General features: G+C 41.0%; 2 protein-coding genes across 8 annotated transcripts in view; one reads left to right on the forward strand and one right to left on the reverse strand.

Annotated features, from left to right (window-relative positions):
- Positions 1-6,647, reverse strand: part of LOC118417178 (CCR4-NOT transcription complex subunit 1-like) — a 45,711-nt gene extending 39,064 nt beyond the window's left edge. For all 5 annotated transcript variants that reach the window (XM_035822618.1, XM_035822621.1, XM_035822620.1 and 2 more), the window contains exon 1: positions 6,369-6,647. In XM_035822618.1, coding sequence (XP_035678511.1) covers positions 6,369-6,470 — 102 coding nt within the window. In that variant the 5' untranslated portion in view covers positions 6,471-6,647. The remainder of the gene's footprint in view (positions 1-6,368) is intronic.
- Positions 6,648-8,112: 1,465 nt separating this feature from the next.
- LOC118417770 (ran-binding protein 9-like) lies at positions 8,113-23,399 on the forward strand. Of its 3 annotated transcripts, XM_035823474.1 has the most exons (13): positions 8,113-8,350; positions 13,101-13,212; positions 13,667-13,719; positions 14,175-14,342; positions 16,260-16,282; positions 16,411-16,595; positions 17,009-17,121; positions 17,667-17,972; positions 19,630-19,763; positions 20,283-20,436; positions 20,968-21,125; positions 22,250-22,361; positions 23,133-23,399. In XM_035823474.1, the coding sequence occupies exons 1-13, from the start codon at positions 8,113-8,115 to the stop codon at positions 23,261-23,263; spliced, it is 1,887 nt and encodes a 628-aa protein (XP_035679367.1). In that variant the 3' UTR covers positions 23,264-23,399. The 3 variants fall into 3 exon arrangements, with proteins under 3 accessions (XP_035679367.1, XP_035679368.1, XP_035679369.1); XM_035823475.1 differs by lacking the exons at positions 22,250-22,361; positions 23,133-23,399 and adding an exon at positions 21,443-21,602 and having other exon boundaries at positions 20,968-21,052; XM_035823476.1 differs by lacking the exons at positions 22,250-22,361; positions 23,133-23,399 and adding an exon at positions 21,181-21,340 and having other exon boundaries at positions 20,968-21,052.
- The last annotated feature ends 1,573 nt before the right edge of the window (positions 23,400-24,972 follow it).

Raw genomic sequence — 24,972 nt, forward strand, 5'->3', positions numbered from 1 at the left:
CTGATCCACGCAAGCCTGACCTAGTCTCGTGTTCTCTCGCGAGAACTGAGATTAGGTCATTCCCCTGACGATGATGTACTGGTAGACATCGAAAATTTGGGAGGTATGTACTGTACCTTTACAAAAAACAGTCATTGATTGATGAAAATTGTTGTAACTGTTTGCATACGTGACTGATGAACCTCTTCAACCAGAAGATTTCAAAATCACTTGAATTAGACACAATTACATGGAAAAATTACTAGTGTGAGGCTTTATATCATAAGATATTAACTGCTTGAGGCTTTTTTCCATTCCACAAGCTTCATTTCATCTTTTCTCAAGCAGATTGTTTCACATGCAAATATCAACCTTTGTTGCGCGTTAAAACTTAATGTTTAAAAATCACTTTAAAACTCCTGGAAAGGAATATTTGTACTCTAGAATGCAACAATATGATACTTAATTTCATTTTGTGTTATCTTCTTCAAGCTTTTGAGTTTAAAACTGCAAAAAAGTTTTCAAATCCCCAGGGAATCAGCTAATTTGCATATTTTATCGCGCAGGTTTTTAACGCGCAAGTTTTAACGCGCAAATTTTAACGTGCACAAAACCCCAACCCTAAAAGTCAGAGTGAGAAGCAACAGTATATAATTAATAATAAACGTCAAAGCGAACTACAATCTGGGTGGTACCCAGGCTGTAAACGCCAACAGCACAAACTCTTAAGTCTAAATTCATGCACATACAAAATGTACTATTAAATATCGTATTACATAGACATAGTACATTTGCATATTTGTGAAACGTACCCAAACAATTAACTGAATTACAAAGCGCAAACTGCATGAAAATGCATGATGATTGCCCCCTATCAATTGAGTTCAGGCTGTATCGTCATATTAATATTCATAATATACACTGTTGATATAGGCAATTTGTTCTATGTCCATTATCAAGGCGTCCCTTCCGACTTTCCTTTATACTATAAATTATAGAGCTTATAGTTATACCTTAAGCCCTGTCATGTAATTGGAGATTGCACCATTTATTTATGAAAAGATGTTATTATTCATACAAATCATTAAGAAAATATCATTTTTATTAAAAAGTAACTGAGGTTAAAATGCAGTAACCAATATATAACTTGTGTGGTAAAGATATAATATTTACATGAAACATCGAACATTGTATTGATTAGATAATCATTATCTTCTTTTATATGATCAATACCGTATTTCTTCTAATAAACCGCGCACTTTTTTGACATTTCAACTTTGAAGTTGGTGCTTCAGGTCAAAGCCAAAGTCGGGGTGCGCGCTTTATTTAGGGGTTGTCTCAAGAAAAATCACGTAACAAGCCAGAAAGCCAGCGATTACGCCGCGAGGTATCGCGCTGAACATCGATAATTTATGCATTTGTCTTTCGTTTATTATTTACATTAGATAACAATGTTAACGTTATATAGACTTAAAATTACGCATGCTTATGTTATTCTTTGTATTAAAAATAATATAGTTGTAATGATATTTATAAGAATGATATTATAAGAATGACTTGAAAAAGAAAAACGGAGACAATCGTCCGACTTTTTGCAGCGTGCTGGGGCTGGCATAATTTGTTAGTTATGTTACAAATATTTTATCCCCGAGGCATCACGCGGCTGCACGCCGGCACATCGTGTATTATCCACGAGCATTTTGACCCAAAACATAATTGCTATGATCAGAAAATGTTGCAGGGTTCTTCTTTGCAGGAGTTTTGTTTTTGTGTGACGAGAAAAATGCGACATTGTAATTTTTCGGGGTGTTTGGAAACCCACGCTAAGTTTCAGCACACTTACGGCTGCATCGAAACCCAAAATTACGCTAGAGACACCATAAATTCACATATAAAAGCATGTTTCCACGGAAGGTTCTTTGTATTATGCATATCTTAACTAGAATGGTGCAATGTAATCGTTGAAAATAGCGTTCTTTTGCGTTTCAAAAATGTAACTCTGAGAATCAAAATGGCGGCGGGCTAGCTGCAAGCCGCGGGAAAGCTCCCATGATGCACCGCTCCAACCAATCAGAGCGCGAGTTCGCCGGGGAATCCCCGTCATTAGTATTCAGTTGTTGTTGTTGTGGTGGCTTCAACCAATCAGAGATGCGTATTTCCGATCCTGCAGACGCCGCGTTTCGTGCCGCGCTGTCCAAAAATACGTATGTTATGTATTGTATTGTATCGTATATTATGTAATTGTATTTGAATCTGTTTATTGTAACTGTCGCGTTCTGGCGGCCCTTCTTCGGAGTAAACAACAACAACTCGACGTGCTCGAACGGGCGGTGGCCCCGTTCGGAGAAGGGTGTTCTAGAACCGCCAGAACGCGACCAGTAATGTGATTCAAAATAAAGTCAGTCTTGTCTTGATCGTCCTACAAGTGTGACGTTTGTCTTGTATGTCTCCGTCTTTGGTCCTTCCTTCCAATATTGGCGCCCAACGGTGGGATGCCGCTTTCGAGCGGCCGGACCCGTGATGAAACACCATCCTAAGGCCCTCTGCCCGCTACCGTGTCGCCCGACTCGCCCGGAGACCATCGGCCAACCGCCTGATCATCCGACAACGTCTACCATGTGTAGCTAACGTCTCCGCTCGCTGCTGCTGTCGACAGAGCCCGACTCCACTCCACCCTGACGCCGTCCGTCGCCGACCGCGTGTACCTCGACCCGTGTCGACCACAGCTACCCTTGTCACCAACCGTGAATTTTTGAGAATGAGCACCGGCGAAAACTGCTGTGACCAGACCGGACTGTAAAAGGGCCTCTACTTGCTCCAGGAAGGCCACTGAACTGTCATGCCGCAAGACCTGCGAACTTGAAATGTACTGCTGCACGATGTCCTGTCCAATGTGTTAAGTATTTTGTCTGGAGAGTATTGTGATATTGAGTATTGTGGTGCTTACCTAGGGAGAACTAGAGCCTGCGGGACGACACTCCTAGGAAGAAGACTACTTTGCCATTTGTCAGAACCTGCGAGGTTGCTGATTGTCAAGGAAATATTGTCACGATGATTGAATTTTGTATATTGAAACTATTTGAACTGATGCTTACCAAGTGTACTAGTAGAATCAATGACATTATTGATGCCTGCGGGGCGACTACTGCTAGTAAGACTATCCTGACCACACTGAGGGTGTGCCCACATGTATTGTTTGTGTTTTAAGATAGCGTTCTCTATGCCTTGACCGTAAGCCTGCGGGATAACGTTGATGCCTTGTTGAACCTATGCTGTGTTGTATTCTGAATTTTGACTGTGTGATGCTTGCCTAAGGAGCGCTGATGTCTGCAGGACGTCTCTCCTAGGAAGATCAATGGTTGTATGATGCTCGTCTTAGGAGATAGAATGAAACCCTATTCCTAAGTGCTTATACTAGATGTGGAAACTGTGTGTACTTGCCTAGCTAGATGTGGAAACTGTGTGTACTTGCCTAGCTAGATGTGGAAACCGTGTATTTGTAGCTACATAGAACGACTGCCTGCGGGCCGACCCTATGGAATGTTTGATATGTCCAATGTACAGTAGTTCTGTGCCTTGAAGTACTTCGAAGTGATGAGTCCACAGAAATATCTTTAGTATTGAAAGCGACACCTATAACTAGCTTAGACTTGAATTAAAAAAAATATGATTAGATTTTGTATGATAAAAGGATAAGTAGCAGGTGAGGACACCTGCTAACTTGAGGGGGGAGGAATGTTATGTATTGTATTGTATCGTATATTATGTAATTGTATTTGAATCTGTTTATTGTAACTGTCGCGTTCTGGCGGCCCTTCTTCGGAGTAAACAACAACAACTCGACGTGCTCGAACGGGCGGTGGCCCCGTTCGGAGAAGGGTGTTCTAGAACCGCCAGAACGCGACCAGTAATGTGATTCAAAATAAAGTCAGTCTTGTCTTGATCGTCCTACAAGTGTGACGTTTGTCTTGTATGTCTCCGTCTTTGGTCCTTCCTTCCAATACGTATTTCTCGGGAAGAACAGCGGGCCACGATGTTTTACTATGACAGTAAATGTGTTTTTTTTAGTTTATCATCGAAAAGCCCGGTAAAATTTAACGTTTTGATGTCTGCTCACTCGATATAATGGCATCTTGTAGCATGAAAATTCTCATCGCGCTGCGTGAGCTCGAGCAAGCCGCCGATAAATTATTGGTAGAGTGAATTTTCTCTACGTAACTTTACAAGTGCGGTGCCGATCCAGAAATTGTATCATTTTTCTAAAAGTTTCATAGGAAATTAGGCGAATAAACATCAAAGGGTGCTGCGCTATATGAGGGCGCGGCCAAGTTTTGAGGGTACTCCCGGTGCGATCGTCAGCAAAAATTAGGTGCGCGGATTATTGAGGGGTTTCCCTTGACTATCTCAGCTTGCGTGTTAGGGCACACGATGAGCCCCAAATCGGGGGTGCGCATTTTATTTGGGGTGCGCGGTTTAATGAAAGAAATACGGTATGAGCAACACAGCTGGGATCAAACCAAGGTTCTAGCTAGTGCATTTTAGCGTAGTGGGCCACTACGCTAAAATTTGTGACCACTACGCTAAAATAAGGGCCACTACGCTAATTTTCAACTAGCGTAGTGGTGCATTGCTATCATTTGCTTGTTCAACAATGTCTAAGAATGTCTGAACAATGAAAAATGATGAGATGCCAATCAAAACTGACCAAAAGATCTTTCAAATTACGTTAACAGAGTGCCAACTTTTAACTCTACATTGTCAAAATCTCCCAGAGTCCCCCCTTTCACACCAATCTCCCATGCCATTCCCACTACGCTAAAAAATTGAAATGTTGGCTAGAACCCTGCAAACTAACGGCCTCTTGGTCTAAAGCCGTAAAGGCATGAGCTTGACTGGTCTATGCAAGCTAGTTCAACTTTCATCAATTCATGGTAAAAGAAGTCTGTTTTCATTTCTTTGTGGTTGCTTGTATGTATGCACTTGTGATTTCTTATTTGTGGCCTGTATCGAGCTCAAAGGAAAAATGTAATAAAGCCAAAAGGTTTTCATTCATTCTTTATTCATTCATTCATATATTTGTAATTTCCTGTCTCCATAACTTGAATAATAAGCGCGGCATCATGTTGAGGAAAATTACATCTTTAAAAAAGTAAGAGATGGCCACACCTTTATGCGAAAATACCGTGAATTTTACTCAAATATGCACTGGCCAAAACCCAACTGACCATTGAAATGGATTGGTAGACAGAAAGCAGATGAATGGGACATGGTTTCTTTTGTCCACATTTTGCTTCCTGTCTGGCCCCAAGAAAGCATGCAGTGCACTGCACCATTATGGAGAGGCGAGAAAATGTTGAATAGGCTACACGATGTCGATAAAAAAAAAACCAGACACATCTGCTTGGAGGCTTATGCAATGTATTAGTAACTGTGGTAATGCATAACTGGTATGTTATGCCATCATGTTGATCTGCAAGCAGATGTTGAGTTAGAAGATCGTAACAATTTTGGACTTTCATTTCTACCATAGCCGCGCATCTGTTTGTGGCTTTTCCTTTAAATGACCAAGATCATAATGATGATCTTTTGGGCTTGGTCTATCAACTCTATGCCCAGACTGTATAGTTTTTTTATCCACTCACACCACTCTTTTCGATAAGTGTGGTAGCTTCTTCTTTGAGATCAAGGTGTGGCTCTCCTCAAACACTGGGCCTCCCTTTAACGTCCTATCCAAGGAACGATCCTATCCAAAGCTAGGTAATCATTTTCACCTGAGTGAAGTGTGGAAATTTTGTGTTAAGTACCTTTTCGACGGGCACAATATAGGGGCATGTGAAAGGATTCAAACCCAGGACCTTTGGGTTCTCGCCCAAACACATTTTTCCATGCAACACTACTCTCTGGAAACGACCCATCCTAGTATCAGTCAGAAATGCCGGGTAGTCTGGAAACATCACAATCTCTCACCCCAACCTCTGCTTGAAGAACAGTGTTATGCCATGTGCCTGTGATTCACCTATTACCCAACAGTGCTTATGTTTTTAAAACGGGTAGATTTGGCGCATTAGCTATACCTTCGGGTTTAAGAAATTCCCCTTAAGAATCAGATAATGTATAGCAGTAAGAAAAGTCTATGGCTAGAGCTAGAGTGCTCAGTCTGCGCTACGAAACCGACAGCCAACGTCACAAACGTTCATAATTTTTTTTCTGGTGAGAAAAAAAATATGGCGGTCGTCTGACACCAGAAGACGGCGCGGGTACCATTGTACACATAATCGCTTCATTTAAAACGAAATATAATTCTCTGAGGATTTACTAGATAAATATCGTTACCTTAAGCTGTTTTCGTTGTACAATATTGGATTGAGGGAACAGATATGATGACTTACACGAGAGATTTCCGCAACGCTCGACTTGAAGTTCTTCTTGCTCAGATTCGCCACAGCGTAACTGATTTGAGACAGGGCCAGCGACAACGAGTCCAGATTCATTGCTTCATGAGTTTTGTCGAGGGGAATTCCTTCCCTACTGAACTGCGGACGTCCCACCGTTTATTCAAGAGTTCAATCGCAGAAAAGGCCGCCGAAACACAGGGTCCCTCCTGCACCATCATGCAGCCCCGGCCGCCATAACTACTAGTATCTTCTCTGTGCAGGACCCCACGCTTCCCACAATCCCACGCGTGGCGGGTTCAGTTAGCCTCGAGGGCCAGACTTTGGAGGGGGTAATGTAGCCTCAAAAAGGCCTTTCCAAGGGGAATACACAGGGTAGTGTTTAGCAGAAATAGGCCAGGAATGAGTCCTCACAAAATCATACTTTTCCTTCCGGCCAAAGAAACCGTTGGTGGCCAAACTCCCTCGGAAAATACTCTTTGTTTAGCCACCGTACTTAGTCTGGAAGAGACTAGAGGCAATCCTTTGTTAGTCTCTAGCAGACATCATAGCCATAAGGGTGTATGAATGAAGCTTTTATTTTTCCGATGACATATCAGTTCTATTTCACTTGGTTCGTATTCCACTTGAGTCTTGTTTCCAGCCTCCCTAATGGCCATCAGAAAATAAAGCCAGACTTTGACTTTGACTTTTGGATCCCTCCACAATTAATAGCTTGACATGGTTTAGAGTGTGCTTATAAAGCAGGCTACTAGGTTGCAGGAAATGGTAGAATTTGGCCAAATGGGTTTTCACAGGTTAATATGCCAGATGCCAGATATTGGCCAAATAAAGTCCCAAAGCCCCTCCAGGCTGGCCAGCTAACCCTTTTGGTAAATCGTTCACCATATATGGCCACTTTCCACAATTTTCTAAGCCCACAGAGGAGTCTGGTGGAGGCTCCTACTGGTGTAAATGTATAGTATCTATCAATGTATCCCTCTTTTTCAGCTAAGTTACATGTTTTAAAAGACATGGAATGTACAAAATTTATGACATTCCCTCAATTATGCAAATTCGATCATTATTTACAAAATTAGTATATAATTATGTCAATCATTATTTAAGCTATCAACTTACCAAAAGTCATGAGCATCCGTCAATCTATTCTTTAACGTTAATTATTGTCCTTCAAAGTCTATAAAAAGCAGCCCTGCAGTTCCAGCAAAGCTGCTAGGGTACCCATACCACTACACCACTTCTTCATGAACCCAAGAGCTTTCCAACATTACCTTTGAAAAATCAAGAACATAACATTAGCATGTTGAGAACACAAGATACCATGAAAAGCTACCAGGGAGGATCATTTTGCCAACTTCTCGTCAGTTTACGGAAGCTAGCAACAACTTGAGTCAACTAACATACCAAATATCATTAAGATTCATCTGCACCTTTTTGTTAACGTTACTGTTCATCATAGGACACAAACAGACACACAGACGAATACACCAAAAACATATTCTTTTCAGCGAAGGTAAATTTCCCTTTGGTCAAATAATTATAACTCCTGCCTAAATCATACATTGATACAAATTTTATGTTGATTTCTAAAAAGATTTCTGCTTACATGGGGAGTAAAAATTAGATATGCCTACATATAGATTTTAGGAAAGTATGAGGAGTCAATTAATTGAATTCCCTGGGGATTTTTTTGTTTTCTTTGCTGCGCCAAAACACTCTGGGTACGAGAGGAACAGACGTCATGACCGGGTTAACATCCGGGATAGTCAGACAGCAGCAGAAGGCCAAGATGGCGGACAGTGGAGATAGTTCTGCCGCGGAGAGAAACAATAGCGCCTCAGAAACCGCTGACGAACGCCTTAAGAGGATTTACTCAATGGTCAACGAGAAGGAAACCCCTCTCCCCCGCTCATGGAGCCCCAAAGACAAGTACAACTTCATCGGATTGTCACAGAACAACCTCAGAGTCCACTATAAAGGTTGGCTTCGTCAGTGATTATTTTGATGCCGAAAAAGAAACATGGCAACTCACAGTTGCTGTTCCCCTTCGCAATAATCCTCGAGCTTGCCGGTGCCGATTGTTTTTACGTCTCGGTACAACATTTGAGTAGAAACATGCACATATGACACATTGTCTGCCGTCTCAGTGACTCGGCAGGGTTTCAGTACACCTTCTATAATCCAGTTGCCGTGTATTTTTTGCGCTATAAAAGTTGAGTTGTTTTTTTAGCAGGCTGTGTCGCACCGGCTGCTGTGTCGTCATGTTTACATGTATGTGGGGTATGATGCAATGTCTTAAGTATCCCGTTTCCTTCGATACTTAAGGATTGTCTAGATTTCTCAGATGTTGTTAATGTAGGAATAGGTTGTCCCATAATTGACCAAGGAAAGCACCCGGAACTGTATTTAGAATGTGGATGCTGTCTTGTTGGTTTTGCTTGTCTGTATCTTGGTGGTATTTTTATAATGAGTATGGGAAATTTTTTAAGAGGTCAAAAAAACATTGTCCCACTAGCAGTCAGTCAAGTTATAAAGATGGCAAGTCATACCATACAAGCATCAAATAATCTTAGCTGTTGGTTCATAGAGTCCATCATGGGCATTTATGAATTTTGGAGAGATAATTACATCAACATATGCAGTGTCTCACATCCTGAATTACATGTAGACTGATTGTCAATGTCGCAGTGCCCAGTATTTTTTACATGTACCAGTTTCTTAGCCTTGAATGACGGTTATAATCCCCATGGTATGATTTTTCAGTGTTCCTTACGAATTGTGCATGCATATGTTTACATCTGTTTCAACCAGCACCCAAGGCTCTGCTGTATTGGAATGGCTATATTTTAATAATTTTGGAGTAGTTACTGAAATGAAGGACACTGGTACATTAGTGGTGACTATCTGATTTGCATTCATATTTGATCAATATGGAATAAGTCTGGAAGTTGTCATGGAAATATGAATGATCAGGTCTGTCTCCAGGACTTGTCCTTGGGTCCATGGACTGATGATGGAGGAAAATTTACATGCAGGGACAGACCGAAATTAACTCTATCTGTCAAAAAATATTTGAACTTTGTGACATGTAATTCAGAATATATTTTCATATGCTTAGATAAAAGGACAGGTTTAGCGACGAAAACTAACAACATGGACTCCCAAACATTGAATGAAATAAAATTAAAGCTGAAGACAACATTGTAAATGATACATAGATTCACTGCTATAGTTGGAAGTGATATCAATATAGCAGCTTGCTGGCCAGTATTACAGATGTTGCTTACAATGTAACTATGAATATTAAAGATTTTTTACAGTGTTTATAAGTTCAAATTTTTTTGTGATGACCTTTTTTCACAGTGAGCAGGTCACATCCCCAACATATGATTTGTCTTCCATTATGCTACAGAAATTATTCCAGCTGTTAACTCTTAATTTTCACTGTACTGCACAATTTACGTCCCCCAAACTTAACAACAATATAAATGCTGTGAACATGACTAGATTCTGCTTGCAGTTATAGTCTTGCCTTCAATTTCAATTGCACCAGTAGCAGCCTGCAAGTCTGGTACATACTAATAGTAGTAATACAAGTGTATACTAAAACACGATTTAGAAATTTCAGCACAGACAGTTGAGGTCTCAAGGGAAGGTTCTGTTTTCTTTCTAGCAATGGATTATAACAGGTCAGCGATAAGCAGCCATGATTGTTTACTAATTGCCTGTTTTGTATTCTGTTACCTTGATTATGAAATGGATATTGAAACATTTCTAAAAACTGGGATATACCAACTTAACCAAGATTGTTTATGTTGGAAAATTCTGTACATGTACATGGTTTCAGAGACTAAATATTTTGTTCGTGAACCAAATTTCCATCTTGTCATATGGAATTTTTCTCAGGACAATCCTCTGCACACATGGAGAACCTCTCCTGTGTCAACAAAGCTGTTACACAAGCTAAGTTTGTTGTTAGCTGTAAAGGGTAAATACCAAATAACCTCAGCTTAACTGTGGAACGCATAAAAGGACTACCATTACCAATTCAAGGTTGTACAACATGAACAAACCACCTGATCATGGAGTGGTAAGCCAGAGATTTGTACCTCAAATTAGAATCGGATCTTAACATATGATTGTCATGGGATATAAAAATGGGATCACTGAAGGATCACAAAGAGATCTAAACCCGGGATCACTCTGAGATCTAACTGTAGGATCACCTTGATCTAAAACTGGGATCTTCAGTTCTTGCATTTTTCCCCTTACTAAAATTTGACGTCAACCTGACCATGTTTTTCTTGCTATGAGCCATTAAATACCAGCTGTAACTGAAAACAGATATACGTGACATGGACCCATTTTCATGGACAAGGCTAAATAAAGTAGAGTCCAGTTTCTTTAAATACACAAATGTAAATATATTTGGATACCATTGTGAGTGAGTGTGTGTGAGAGATTTTGGTATGCCTCAATGTTAGAATTATTTTAAGTCATTCATTATACATGTAGACTACATGAAGCAATTATGTTATAAAATATGTAGACAATATTGACTTAAAGTCTGGATTTTGAAGTTTGATATTGGTATTTTTATCAATTAGTACTATTTTCATTAGCTGTCCCTAAGTAATGCGATAAGATTGTGCTTGTTGGGATGGACAAAACTTTCACCCCGTCCATCAGAAAAATCTTAACTTTCATGACATAAAAGTAAAGGATGACAATGCCTAAATGACAGAATAAACGAAAAAATCTTTAAAAAATTACCCCTAAAGATGTTTGAAATAACAATTTGTAAAGTTAGAATTTCACCAATTTTCCCCGGGAGCATACCAGAAGTACCTTTACCACTTCTAATCTACCTGCACTAGCCTGCATATACTAGTAATGCACAGAATTCAAGTCATAAGCCATGACATGAGCTGTTTCGGTACATACACCGTGTTTTGAGAAATTGTGACCATTTGTTGCCTGTACATGAAATGCAATGAATACATAACATAACACTGGAATATAACTATTATATATCATAAGGACTTCTTATTACAGACAGTACATGTACATGACTACATGTACATTACATTACATGATGTATATGAATATCCAATGGCATATGATTTGATTTGAAGAAAATGCAAGATGCCAAGTGTGAATGATTCTCAATAGAAAGGTTTATACTCAGCCTGACAATCATTTCAAGGATGGTAGATTCTATTTAGCAGGCTTTCCATCTCTGTTTCTTCAGTACATTTACCCCTGCCAACATGAATGTGACTAAGGATTATGAATGGAGATATGGAATTGCTGGAGTGGAGGCTTATATAAGTCACTCAGATAGTGTGTCACTTTTATTTGTAGAAGATTAAGCCTGGATGTTCACACCATAATAACCAACTGCAGACATTTTCATAAACAACAACAGTTGAACAAAACACAAAATAGTAAGGTCAGCCAGCAATCAATAAAGTGTTGTATTGTGTTATTGATCCATGAGAGATGTTGACATCCGTTGTAAACAGTGGGAGAACCAGGAAGATTATTTTTTGACCTTGACCTCAACAGTAGGTATCATAATACAAACACTGATCTTGCCCCTTTGTATCAACACCCTGTGAGTGTAACTGAATTTGTTGGATCACTTCTGCAGAAATATTTTTAAAAAGAAAACTTCTATCTTCTGGCTATACTGTAAATGCATTTAAGTTTGCTGGGATTTAATTTCATGGTAGCGGAAAAAGGTCTTTCCGCCGCGGTTTTAAGTTGTCGGTAGCACCATGCACTGTAGTCGTTTACTGCCATGCAAAAAATGTTTGCGGTGTTTTTAAGTTCGAATTGAAGTGGCCACCGCGAAAACTGCAAACATTGAACCACCGCGAAAGTTTCTGCATTTGCAGTATTTTCCGAGGCCTTATATATATATGTTATAAGATTATGAAGATTCCTGCCACCAATCAGACCAAATTGGTGTGACATCACAGCTGGTCAGCCACTCCATATATGGTGTTACTTCGCAGGACATCTTTCAAGAAGATGGCTGACATATTAAGTGTTCGGAATGTAATCTATCCAAGAAATGTTGTTCCCTTCAGTCTAAAGCCAAGAAAAAGAATTATTCCTGTACAGGACAACTCTGACAACCCATTTTTACTATACCCTTAAGGGGTGAAGCATTGTTTTTGGCTTGTCTGTGTATGGAAAGGAGTGGTTTTCTGTGATTCATTAATGTACAATGTACACAAGACAGCATTACCATACGTACGCAGATACAGTGACTAATAAGTTATATGAATAATCAAAGTACATTGTATAACAAGAAAAGAAAGCCAAAATGGAAGCTTGGCTTTTCTATATAGTGATTACACATAACTTTATAAGTGTGTAACTTGGTCAAGAAACAAGCACAAATCACCCAGCAGAACTTTGACTTCTAAAGTGTACATGATAGAAATGTACAATAATGAGAAACTGAAAACAAGGTATGACAGATTGAGCTAGAAAAATACAGTTTATAGAAATTGAAGCATCTCTTATTTAGCAGTAAGCTCTTGCCTGTTGCCTCTGTGAAAGAGTTATTGTTTTGGTGTGTGTGTCTATGTTTCAGACTTATAGCTTCAGTCAACAACTCTAAAAGCCATGGATGTTGTTGGATAATAAAAATGAAAACTTCTGCAATTTTTGCAAAAAAGTTGTCTTTCTAGTCATGACATTTATTGTTTCCTACAGGGATTGGTAAGAACCACAAAGATGCAGCTTCTGTTCGAGCCACACACCCGATCCCCTCCTCCTGTGGGATTTACTACTTTGAGGTCAAGATTGTCAGTAAAGGTCGCGACGGGTAAGTTATATCCTCAACCTTAAATCTTAATTGATAATTACATCAACATTGCTGAATTATACATTGTGGTTCTTCTAATTCTGAAAATAATTGATTTTAGTAAATTTTACAAAATATGGTCACATGCACAATGCTATGTGTCCTTTGTGCAAGGAGGTACCCTTAGCACGTTAAAGAAGAAGGGCTAGCTGGCTATTGACCCTTTCCTGTAAAAATGTAAACCTCTACAGAAACAGCAAGGAAATTTGCTGCCCTATTTGCCATTAATCACCACTGGGGTCTGAACAAACGAACACCTACATCTGTCGAAAATTCAAGTTTGTTTATTTAAGTTTTAGTAAAACTTGCTAAGGTGTTTTCCAGACAGGGTTTATAAGAGAAAACGATAAGACATTATTGTATTGTTTAGGGGGATGACGTCTGCAATATTCTGACGTTTTGTGTCCTCTTTCAGGTACATGGGAATTGGACTATCTGCACAAGGGGTGAACATGAACAGGTTACCAGGTAATGCCTCTTTATTCAGTAGTATTGGACCTCCCCCCCCCACGCACACATCATGGTTCATGGCTAGAGCTAATTTTCTGATCCTCACAGCCTCCTTAATCTCCCAAGTGCATCTGTCATCCTCTCTGTCTATCACCTTGGCCCCATCCCAGTCTGTCACACATTGACGTTACGAAAGTTGTGTGTTTACCCGACTGACCCTGGCAAATACCTGCAGTAACTGTAAAAAACCCATTGAACCTTTGTATTGACACCCTGAAAATGTAAATGTATTAGTTGGATCACTTCTGCCAAAATTGAAAAATAAAAAGAACACAGGAAAACCCCTCCGTACTGGTCCTTTTTTCAGGACCATAGTAAGAAACACAACTTGAACATTTATTACGCCTTATAAGGTTATGAAGATTCCCTCCACCAATCACAATCAGACATGGCGACCTCTCTTCTTTCCCCAGGATGGGACAAGCACTCGTACGGTTACCATGGTGACGACGGGCACTCCTTCTGCTCCTCGGGTACGGGGCAGCCCTACGGGCCGACCTTCACCACGGGCGACGTGGTGGGCTGCTGCGTCAACCTTATCGACAACACCTGCTTCTACACCAAGAATGGGCACAACTTAGGTTTGTAGTTTCTACACCAAGAATGGGCACAACTTAGGTCAGTAGGTTCTACATTAAGAATGGGCACAACTTAGGTCAGTAGGTTCTACACCAAGAATGGGCACAACTTAGGTCAGTAGTTTCTACACCAAGAATGGGCACAACTTAGGTCAGTACTTTCTACACCAAGAATGGGCACAACTTAGGTCAGTAGGGCAGGTTTTACATGCAGCTTTTGTGAATCTGGATTAATCTGGGCACAACATTTATTCCAATTCACATAATTAAAAGTCCAGATCCAGCTCCAAGGTTTGGTTAAGCCCGATTTTCGAAATCTACCTCAGGATCAATCCTGTGTATTAGTCAGTCTCAATTCACAACTCCTGTTATGAATGGGATTATGAGTCTTTATTTTCAGATCTTATTCATTTAGGAACATATTACAGTCAAACCTGTATATGAAGACCACTCAAGGGACCCAGCAAAAGTGGTCTTCATACATAGGTGGTCTTTATATAGAAAACAACGTGGCGGCAGTAAAGAAACTGACAAGTCAGAACATCGATAATTTATGCATGAAACGCATTTGTCTTTCTTACAAGAATTAACACGATGTCATATAAAATTGATGCTAAAATTACGTATACTTATGTTATTCTTCGTATTAAAAAGTATTAAATTTGTAATGATATTTATAATAGATATATTATAAGAATGATTTGAAAAAGAAAAACGGTGGTAATTCGTCCGGCTTTTTGCAGCGTGCCGTGCCGGTGCTGGCATAATTTTTTCTCATACCGCGGCCCTAATGTGACAACAAATATTCTGTAACTGAGGTATCACGCGGCTGCACGCCGGCACATCGTGCACATCGACGAACATTTTTACCCAAAACGTAATCGCTATGATCAGAAAATGTTGCAGGCTTCTTCTTTGCGGGAGTTTTGTTTTTGTGTGACGTGAAAAATGCGACATTATTTTCGGGGTATATTTTGGAAACCCACGCTAACTCTCAGCACACTTTACGGCTGCATCGAAACCCAAAATTACGCTAGAGACACCATAAATTCACATATTAACACATGTTTCCACGGAAAGTTCTTTGGATTATGCATTTTTAACTAGGATGGTGCTACGTAATCGTGGAAAATAGCGTTCTTTTGCGTTTTAAAACGTAAGTCTTTGAAACAAGATGGCGTCGAGCTGGCAGCAAAGTTCCCATGATGCACCGCTCCAACCAATCAGAGCGCGAGATCGCCGGGGATTCCCCTACATTATACATGTAGTTGTTGTTGTTTGTGTGGTTTCAACCAATCAGAGGTGCGTATTTCCGACCTGCAGACGCCGCGATTCTGAACCGCGCTGTACAAAAATAAGTATTTCTCGGGAAGAACAGCGAGTCAGATGTTTTATTATGACAGAAAATGCGTTTTTTTTAGTTTATCTTCGAAAAGCCTGGTGAAACTAAACGCTTTCATGTCTGCTCCCTGGATATAACATTTTAGCCTGAGATTCTCATCACGAAGCCACCGAAAATATTGTAGAGTGAAGTGCCGATCCAGAAGTAATGAGAAATTGGGAGGGCTCGAGGGGCCATAGCTGTAAATAATTTGTGGCAATTACGCTCATTTTTCGCCGTGAACATTAAAGTAGCGTGACAAAATCACATGCCGCGGTCGTTTTGGCAGTGTTTAGGTAACGTGCGGTCGCCTTTAGTGGTGGTCGTGGTCGCGATGGACAGTGGTCGTCATATACAGATATGTTAATGCTTACGTCTATGGGAAAATTCAAGGGACCGCTTTTCGGCGGTCGTAGTGGACAGTGGGTCGTTATGCACAGGTGGTCGGTAGACCAGGTTTGACTGTATGTCATGTTCCTTCTCCAATGATGAAAAGAAAACATGTTATTGATACTATTGTCTTTGTGTTTTTGTTGCAGGTATTGCCTTTACGGACTTGCCTGTAAGTATATTTCTTCATTTACAAGTTGTAACATCATATTTTGAAGTAATTTTCTGGACAATATTTGCATCGTTTGAACATTTTCTCCATGTTAGATTTGTCTAATATGATCCATTTCCTCCACGCAGCACAATCTGTACCCAACAGTTGGACTACAGACACCCGGGGAAATCGTGGATGCAAATTTCGGTCAACAGCCTTTTGTTTACGACATAGAGGACTACATGAGAGAATGGCACCAGAAGACTAGAGTCACAATAGAGAGCTTCCCAGTACCTGATCACAAGGGGGAATGGCAGAAAACCTTGCAAAGGTGCGTTCGAAATCTAGGTTTCAAATACTGTGATATGTTCTACCTATTGACTATCGCTAGAAGTTCATAGCTCACATTTGATGCATACATGTAATTCTAATAGATTGATTATCATGAATATTTCTGCCGTATGGACAAGTCATAGGCACAGTAAGAGTAATAAAACTGTAAATGACTAATGTTCCTTTTGTTATCACTATCAAAACAACTTTCTATTGTGTCTACATGGATAACAGTATTAACACTAACAGTCATGGTAGCGAAATAAAGATTATTTTTGTTCTCCTACACTGGTTGCAGCTCCCAATGTTGATTCTGTAATTTGGATTAAGTTCATATGAAGACAAATGTGATGGTATTGTACGTTTAATCAAGGTAAAATAATGGCATATCTTTACAAACTTTGTGTTTAGGATGGTGTCCACATACTTGGTGCACCACGGATACTGTTCAACTGCAGAAGCTTTCGCCAAGAGTACAGGGCAATCCTTTACAGAGGAACTCACTTCCATGAAGAATAGACAAAGTGAGTAAAACTCGTTTAGATTTCATTCATTTGTTCATTCCTTGGGTGTCATCCCATTCTTATTGAGATCACAGCAGGAGCATCTGTCTTCGCCATCTTGTGATTTTCTTTTCACCTGCTGATTTTCAAAGGGTGCCATGTGCTTATGAATATCAAGATTTGCTTTTATGTGGGCAGTGATTTAAGACTTGATGGTATACAGCTATACCCCAGACTGTGGTTCCACCCTTGTTTCCAGGAGAGGCCAGAAACTTTTTGATCACCCACCATGTATTAGTCATTACTGTAAATGCAGAAATATTCGCGGTGGTTTAATGTTCGTGGTTTTCGCGCTGGCCGCTTCACCGCAAACTCAAAACCGCGGCGATTCCCGGCGAACATTTTTCCATGGCAGTAAGAGACTAAAGTGCATCGTGGTACCGCAAACTTAAAACCACCGCAAAAAGTCCCTTTTCCCGCTACCGCGAAATCAAATCCCCGCAAACTTAAATGCATTTACAGTCTTTTATCTACCACAAAGTTTATTCTACTCTTTCCACCCCCAGGAATACAGAAGTTGGTTTTAGCCGGTCGAATGGGAGAGGCCATAGACACCACACAGAGTCTGTACCCAGGACTGCTAGAACGCAACCCCAATCTCCTTTTCGTGCTCAAGTGCCGTCAGTTTGTTGAAATGGTTAACGGAACGGACAGTGAAGTTCGGGGACTCAGTGCAAGAAGTCCCAAGTCCCGAAACAGTAGCGGGAGTTCCACGGGTTCCGAGTACAGGTCGTCCCCGAGCCTCAGTCCCAGTCATCACAGGATGGACACACAGAGGGCTAACGGCAAGATAGAGCGCACATATGTTACAGGTAGGCTACATTTTTATTTCAATGATGGGTTCTTTCCAGTGCATTTGTAGGTAGGGGGCCCCTATACTGTGATTTGTATCCCCTATGGTCTGATTTGGACCCTTCGCTGGGTTTCAACCACTGTAGCTGTTTCATTGTTTTGAAATAAAGGCAAGAAATGTTGTCTATAAATCTAATTGAAGGGGACCACAGGGAAAAGATATGTTTTAATCTAATGGATATTTAATGAAACATAAAAACGTCACCATTTATCGACCTGAGGATCCAATATCAGGGTCACATTTCAGGGTCAAACCTGGATGTAGCCAGGCAATTTGCAGAAACAAAAATTAACGTGTACATCAATAAGTATACACAGATTTTGCAGGTGGCTTATTTCTTCACGTTTCCTGTGTTTGCTGTCTTATATATCATGCTTTTTGTTCCCTCAAACTGCCCAACTGGGCACCGGTTGGGAAATGTAACTATTACATCGTCAGGAAGCTTCTCCCTGACCAAAAAACAACTTTCACTCAAATCTCGTAAAGCTATGTATAGTTTGAAATCTCTCATTCGCTCATCTGTCTCGCCAAAGTGCTTGTTAAAAATATTTGATTCCTGTATAAAGCCGATTCTCCTATATGGGTGTGAAATTTGGGGCACAGAGTCTATTAATGACAACTCCCCAATTGAAATTTCCCATCACCGTTTTTGTAAGAATATACTTGGAGTTCCTAGAAATTGTAGTAATTTAGCATCCAGAGCGGAGCTTGGCAGATTTCCTTTAGACTTAGATATATCTGTGCGTGTTATTCGTTACTGGCTACGATTATTACAAATGGATCCTCATAGACATTTATTACAAGCTGATGCCCTTTTGTATCAACATAATTCTATTTCTAATAGTCGCAGAAGAACCTTGTTACAACGAGTGAAAGAAATTTTAGATGGTAGTGGCCACTCCTACCTTTTCTATTCATGTAACTCACTTAGTGATATCAGATCTATATGTACAATGATAAGATCTAGAATCTCTGATATGTTTATCCAAACCTCTCGTCATAACTTGAGTATAGATACTGGTAAGCTAAGATTTTATAAGACCTGTAAAACAGCACATACTATGGAAAAATACTTAGAATTAGATAATTTTGATTTACGCTCGGCAATCAGCAAAATTAGAATTAGTGCCCATCCTCTCGAAATTGAGAGAGGGCGGTACAAGAGGTTATCCGTGTGTGAAAGAACGTGCAAACAATGCACGTCAAACGTGGTGGAAGACGAAACACATTTCATGTCAAACTGCTCTCTCTATAACCAAGAAAGAAAAGAGCTGTTCAAAGAGGCCATCAAATTCCATCCAAACTTTCTCACATTCAATGATAAAAAGAAAACAGTCCTCCTTTTAACATCACAAAACCCACACATAATAGAAAAGGTGGGATCTTTCGTCTTCCACTGTCTTCAAATAAGACGTCGAACCCAATAACCCAGGATCTAGAGTTAGCCCTCACTAGTTTTAGACTAGACACATGTGATATTGTATTTTACACTGTTTGAATCTTGTATGTTACCTGCAATTAGCCCACGGGCATGAATTTGCAATAAAACTTACTGTAACTGCACCACAAGTAAAGGCCTTTAGGTTAATACTCAGTATTTCTGTTATTGAACATAGGGAACAAGAGTCCTAACACTGGTGAACTCATCAACACCAAGTCCAACCCCAGTACCTCTGCTAACCAGGACCACGCTAGTGTAGCTGAGATGAATGCAGTCAACTCTGTCACCAACGGCTTCTCGTCCAATCAGGTGAGCACAACATCTCATCATCATCATCTTAGATACCCCCAAATAGCCCCACAAGGGGCAATGTGGGGGGGGGGGGGTGAGTTCCCTGGTTAGGGCGGGCAGCCCACCTGCCTTGCACGGATGTATTCAAGGGTAGGAGCAATTACCACCGTGCCAGGGAGGGCATTCCACTCCGGAATGGTTCTAGTGAAGTATGAGTATTTGTATGTGTCAGTGGTTGCGAAGATTGGCTGGTATTTGAGGTGCTGACTTCCCCAAGTATGCCCTTGGGTAGGTTTGAGTAAGTTCTGTGTGTCTATGTTACATCTGGTGTTACTATAAGCTTTTTTTTTTTGTGGGGATTTAATTTTGATAGAAGAGAAAGGAGGGTTTTGTTTGTCTTTTAACTTCACAGTTGAAACATTACTGTAGTACAGTAGTACTGTAGTAGTTGGATATACCAGTATGCTTAGTTTCATACTTTATGATTGATGTTTTATGATGATTGTTTGCCTACTGTTCTGTGACGTGTGTATATAGGTGGATGTAGAGATGGAGGTAGAGGAGTACAACAGTCAGATGGTGTGTAACGGGGTGTCGAGCAGAGTGAACGACGGAGCCTCCACATCTTACATGAACGGCTGCTCACACAACAGCCAGCACAGGGAGGACCTCATGGAGACAGATGACTTCGGTAACTTCTTCTTCTTCTTTACCTCCATGAAATGGAGTTTTTGTCAGTTGCTGGTATCTTGTTGGTGTCGTTCCCATGTCTGATTAAGAGTAACAGGAAGTTTGGGATTAAAGGTGGCAGAGTCTGTTGACTAGAGGGCAATTTTTTTTCACTTCGTGGCAGGAAGCACTGTTGGCTGAAGTTGTATTGTTGTATAAGATGTATTATCTATATTAGTTAGCATTGTGCTGAGCCTCATAAGGCAGAGGTTTCCAAGCACAGTATGTAAGTTTGTCACTTGAAACCAGGAAGGACAGTTTTTAAGGTGTGGTTAGTTCTTTAATGTGCTTAAGGTGTGGCTCTCAAAAATTTTTTGACCTCAAGTTGAAATCAGATGCATAGGTGGAAGCTAGGTATTACTCATCTGAAGGGAAAGGGGTCTTTCCCAAGGGCACAATGTAGTGCCGTGTCAGGTGATTCAAACCCAGGACCTCTGGGTTCTGGCCTTCACACTCCACCATTTTGCCACCTTATTGTGTGTTTTCTCCCTAGACACAGATAAGGAGGTACAGAGCCAGAGGAGACAGTTATGTGGTGGCAGCCAGGCAGCCATCGAGAAGATGCTGCAGTTTGGGAGGGAGTTGCAGGGCATGAGTGTGCAACTCAGGAGGCAGTACGGCAAGAATGAGGCCAACAAGAAGGTTCTACAGGTAAAACTACATCTTACAGGCAAACATGTCTTTTATAAGTGTCACAGTTTGGGAGGGAGTTACAGGGCATGAGTGTACAACTCAGGAGGCAGTACGACAAGAACGAGGCCAACAAGAAGGTTCTACAGGTAAAACTACACCTTACAGACACACCTGTCTATTATAAGTGTCACAGCTTGGGAGGGAGTTACAGGGCATGAGTGTACAACTCAGGAGGCAGTACGGCAAGAATAAGGCCAACAAGAAGGTTCTACAGGTAAAAACTACACCTTACAGACACACCTGTCTATTATAATATAAGTGTCATAGTTTGGGAGGGAGTTACAGGGCATGAGTGTGCAACTCAGGAGGCAGTACGGCAAGAACGAGGCCAACAAGAAGGTTCTACAGGTAAAACTACCCCTTACAGACACACCTGTCTATTATAAGTGTCACAGCTTGGGAGGGAGTTACAGGGCATGAGTGTACAACTCAGGAGGCAGTACGGCAAGAACGAGGCCAACAAGAAGGTTCTACAGGTAAAACTACACCTTACAGACACACCTGTCTATCATAAGTGTCACAGTTTGGAAGGGAGTTACAGGGCATGAGTGTGCAACTCAGGAGGCATTACGGCAAGAACGAGGCCAACAAGAAGGTTCTACAGGTAAAACTACACCTTACAGACACACCTGTCTATTATAATATAAGTGTCACAGTTTGGGAGGGAGTTACAGGGCATGAGTGTGCAACTCCGGAGGCAGTACGGCAAGAACGAGGCCAACAAGAAGGTTCTACAGGTAAAACTACACCTTACAGACACACCTGTCTATTATAATATAAGTGTCACAGTTTGGGAGGGAGTTACAGGGCATGAGTGTGCAACTCAGGAGGCAGTACGGCAAGAACGAGGCCAACAAGAAGGTTCTACAGGTAAAACTACGCTATAAGCAGGGTTATCTCCAGATTTATTTTTTCATTTTCATTCCAGTCATTGCTTATGAGCCCACATTGCTAGTTTTCATTGTCATTTTAAGCTTAGAAAACTACCTTTTCAACAGTTAAATGTCATGGAGTTTAGTTTTTTTTCAAAGAAATTTCTCTGTCAATCTCTAATAAATTAATTGAAGCATCTGTGCCCACAGGATGCCTTCAGTCTCCTGGCCTATGCAGACCCCTGGAACAGTCCCGTAGGTTACCAGCTGGACACAGTACAGAGGGAGCCTATCTGTGCTGCACTCAATAGTGCTATTCTAGGTCAGTACAACACTTCTGTATTGCCAGAGTTATATTGTAAACTTTAAGGTAAAAACAAAGAAAAGGTAGACCCATAGCCTTTTTGAGTGGACTGTTATCCACTGTCAATGGCACAGTATTGGAAAGCAGAACCCATCCCTGACCTTCCACTGTCTTTAACTTCCCCAACTGAAGCCTGTATCCATCTTCACATGGAGGAAAGCCATGTAAAGTGACTCTCCCAAGGACACGATTTCTGGCGCGGAAGTCCAGGAGTCAAACCCATGATCTCTTGTCCATCAGCGTATACATTTGGCCATTCGATACCACAATACACTGTTAATTGATTTAATTGCAGGGACATTTTGCAGTAGGAGGGTAGAGGTGTGTGTTTGTAACAGTTTTACAGTTAAGTAATGCTAGACAGAAAATATGTTGACAGTGTGCTAAACACATGAAATCACTGCTTATATTTTTTTTCAATTTTAATGTCCTTGTCAGCCTTTGTATTAGCCACAGGTTAGTTGGGCAGCCCTGGCTGTGCATCCTGAACAGCCTACTGTAAATGCAGAAATGTTCGCGGTGGCTTTATGTTCGCGTTTTTTGCGGTGGCCGCTTCAGTGAACTTAAAATCACCGCCAACATTTTTCCATTACAGTATGTGACTGAAGTCTATGGCGCTACCGCGAACTGTCCATTTTCCGCGAAAGTAAATCCCTGCGAACCTAAATGCATTTACAGTAACTAATGAACAAATAAATAGACACTGATATCTTTTCTGTCCTCCTGCAGAATCTCACGGCTTGCCCAGGCAGCCGCCGCTGGAGAAGGCGGTGGGCCACGCCACGGAATGCCTGAAGCTGATGTCAAAGGTCGGGATCGGCTCCTGCGCGTTCGCCAACATCGAGGACTACTTACGGTGACCAGGCTGCCCCGCAAGCTCTCCCCCCTGTTCTACCCCAGTTGGTTTAGCCCACTAGTAGCCTGTGTTGCACAATCTCTTGCTATCAGGGACTGATCGGGCCTAAGGCCACAGCAATTTAGTTTGCTGGTTCACGGATTTTTTAAGTGAAAATAAAGCAAGCAGACATAATAAATGCAACGGACAGGGTGGAAAACTTGAATCTGACCATGTCCACTCCATAAACCAAGGCATACACCAGGTCTTTGGGCTTTGTTTTCAGGTTGTTTTTCCAGTTAAGCATTTTTATTTTTATTTTTTAAGAATCCGCGAACCAACCAATTAAATTAGTGTGGCCTAATCCACAAGAGCTTGTGGCTGTACACCTCTTAGTCAGAAGACAAGTTCAGAAAAGAAGGTTTTGAAGTTGTTTCAACAGGGCTGTCTCCAGCTCAATTTTTTCTTCCATCCCACTCAATATTTCAGAGCCCATGTTGTTGATTTTCCTGTCATTTTAAGCTCATGAAAATACATTTTCAACAGTTTCATTGTCATTTTTGGGACGCATGCGGTAAAGTTCTGTCCCAAGAAGCAAATTTCTGTCTTGAGATGGAAGGACAGGTCCTGGAGTCAGCCCTGGCCAGGAGACTAGTTCAGAAAAGAAGGTTCTGAAGTACAATGTTGACGAGCCCTGCCCGTCATTTGTGTAAACCAACAAGATTAAGATCTTCCCAATTCTCCTGACTAAGACTAAGAGGTATTGGCCATCAAGCTCCTACTGTAGGGGCCTGATCATGACCAGTGGAAGGGCTGCTAGAAGCGTGATTTCGTCAGGCTAGTTAATCCCCTGTGTTTGTGTGTGTGTTTATAACACACCCTTTCTAATTTCCGTCAGGCAAAGTGTTGTACAGAAATGCCCATCCCTGCTTAACCAAGTTCTTTGTTCATCAACCAGAGAGTTAATTCCTAGCCAACGTTTAGGTGACCGTCTGTCACCTTCCTCAGGGCCATACTGACCAGTTCTACTTCACACTGCAGCTGCTGCAAGTGTCGCTGCTTCAGTGAGCAAAATGCAGTCTTAAACAATATTGGTTTTATCGTATATCCCTCTCACCACTGTTTTTGACTCAAGCAGACTTTCTGATACATGCAGTGAGAAGTAAACCACTTAGTATTACCCTGAGGATGGTGACAGACGGTCCCCAAAACGTTGGCTAGGTAGTAACTTTTTGGTTGTGTACAAAGTGTGTTATTCAGTGAGTTATCAGCCTGATGAAGAATTCACGGATGCCCCTTCCTTTTGCCCTGAACCCCATTTGAATTGTACTATAGGGCTCTGATATATACTGTATATTCTCCCACTACTAGACTGCTACGGCTCTCACTGTCACTCTTAGGAATGTGCGTTCTCTTCGAGTCACCATCTTAAGAGACTTAAAAGTACTCCTACCTTAATCTCCAAGCAGATCCTACAATGGCATAAGATAGTACTAAACTGGCTAAGGAGTGTAGTCAGCCAAAAGGTGTCCATTTGCCTTGTAGCGAAACACACTCCTAAGCCGGCTTCACTTCTTTGCCAGCTTTTGATACTATCTTATGCTTCTGTAAGATCTGCTTGGAGATTACTCCTACCTAAAGCTCGAACCCTGTACAGAGAAGTTTGTACATGAAGCTATGGATTGCTATTTTGCCCAGCTGTAGCAGATGTCCAGAATTTATTATTGGAATACT

The sequence above is a fragment of the Branchiostoma floridae genome, chromosome 6 (assembly GCF_000003815.2).
Source record: "Branchiostoma floridae strain S238N-H82 chromosome 6, Bfl_VNyyK, whole genome shotgun sequence".
Lineage (NCBI taxonomy): Eukaryota > Metazoa > Chordata > Leptocardii > Amphioxiformes > Branchiostomatidae > Branchiostoma > Branchiostoma floridae.

What these genes read in the sequence shown, in the direction of transcription:
- LOC118417770 (XM_035823474.1), top strand. Translation starts at nt 8,113, where the DNA reads ATGACCGGGTTAACATCCGGGATAGTCAGACAGCAGCAGAAGGCCAAG. An exon ending in CAAGAATGGGCACAACTTAG is followed by an intron (nt 14,343 to 16,259) that starts GTTTGTAGTTTC and finishes TTTTTGTTGCAG; the next exon opens with GTATTGCCTTTACGGACTTG. An exon ending in TTCCATGAAGAATAGACAAA is followed by an intron (nt 17,122 to 17,666) that starts GTGAGTAAAACT and finishes TTCCACCCCCAG; the next exon opens with GAATACAGAAGTTGGTTTTA.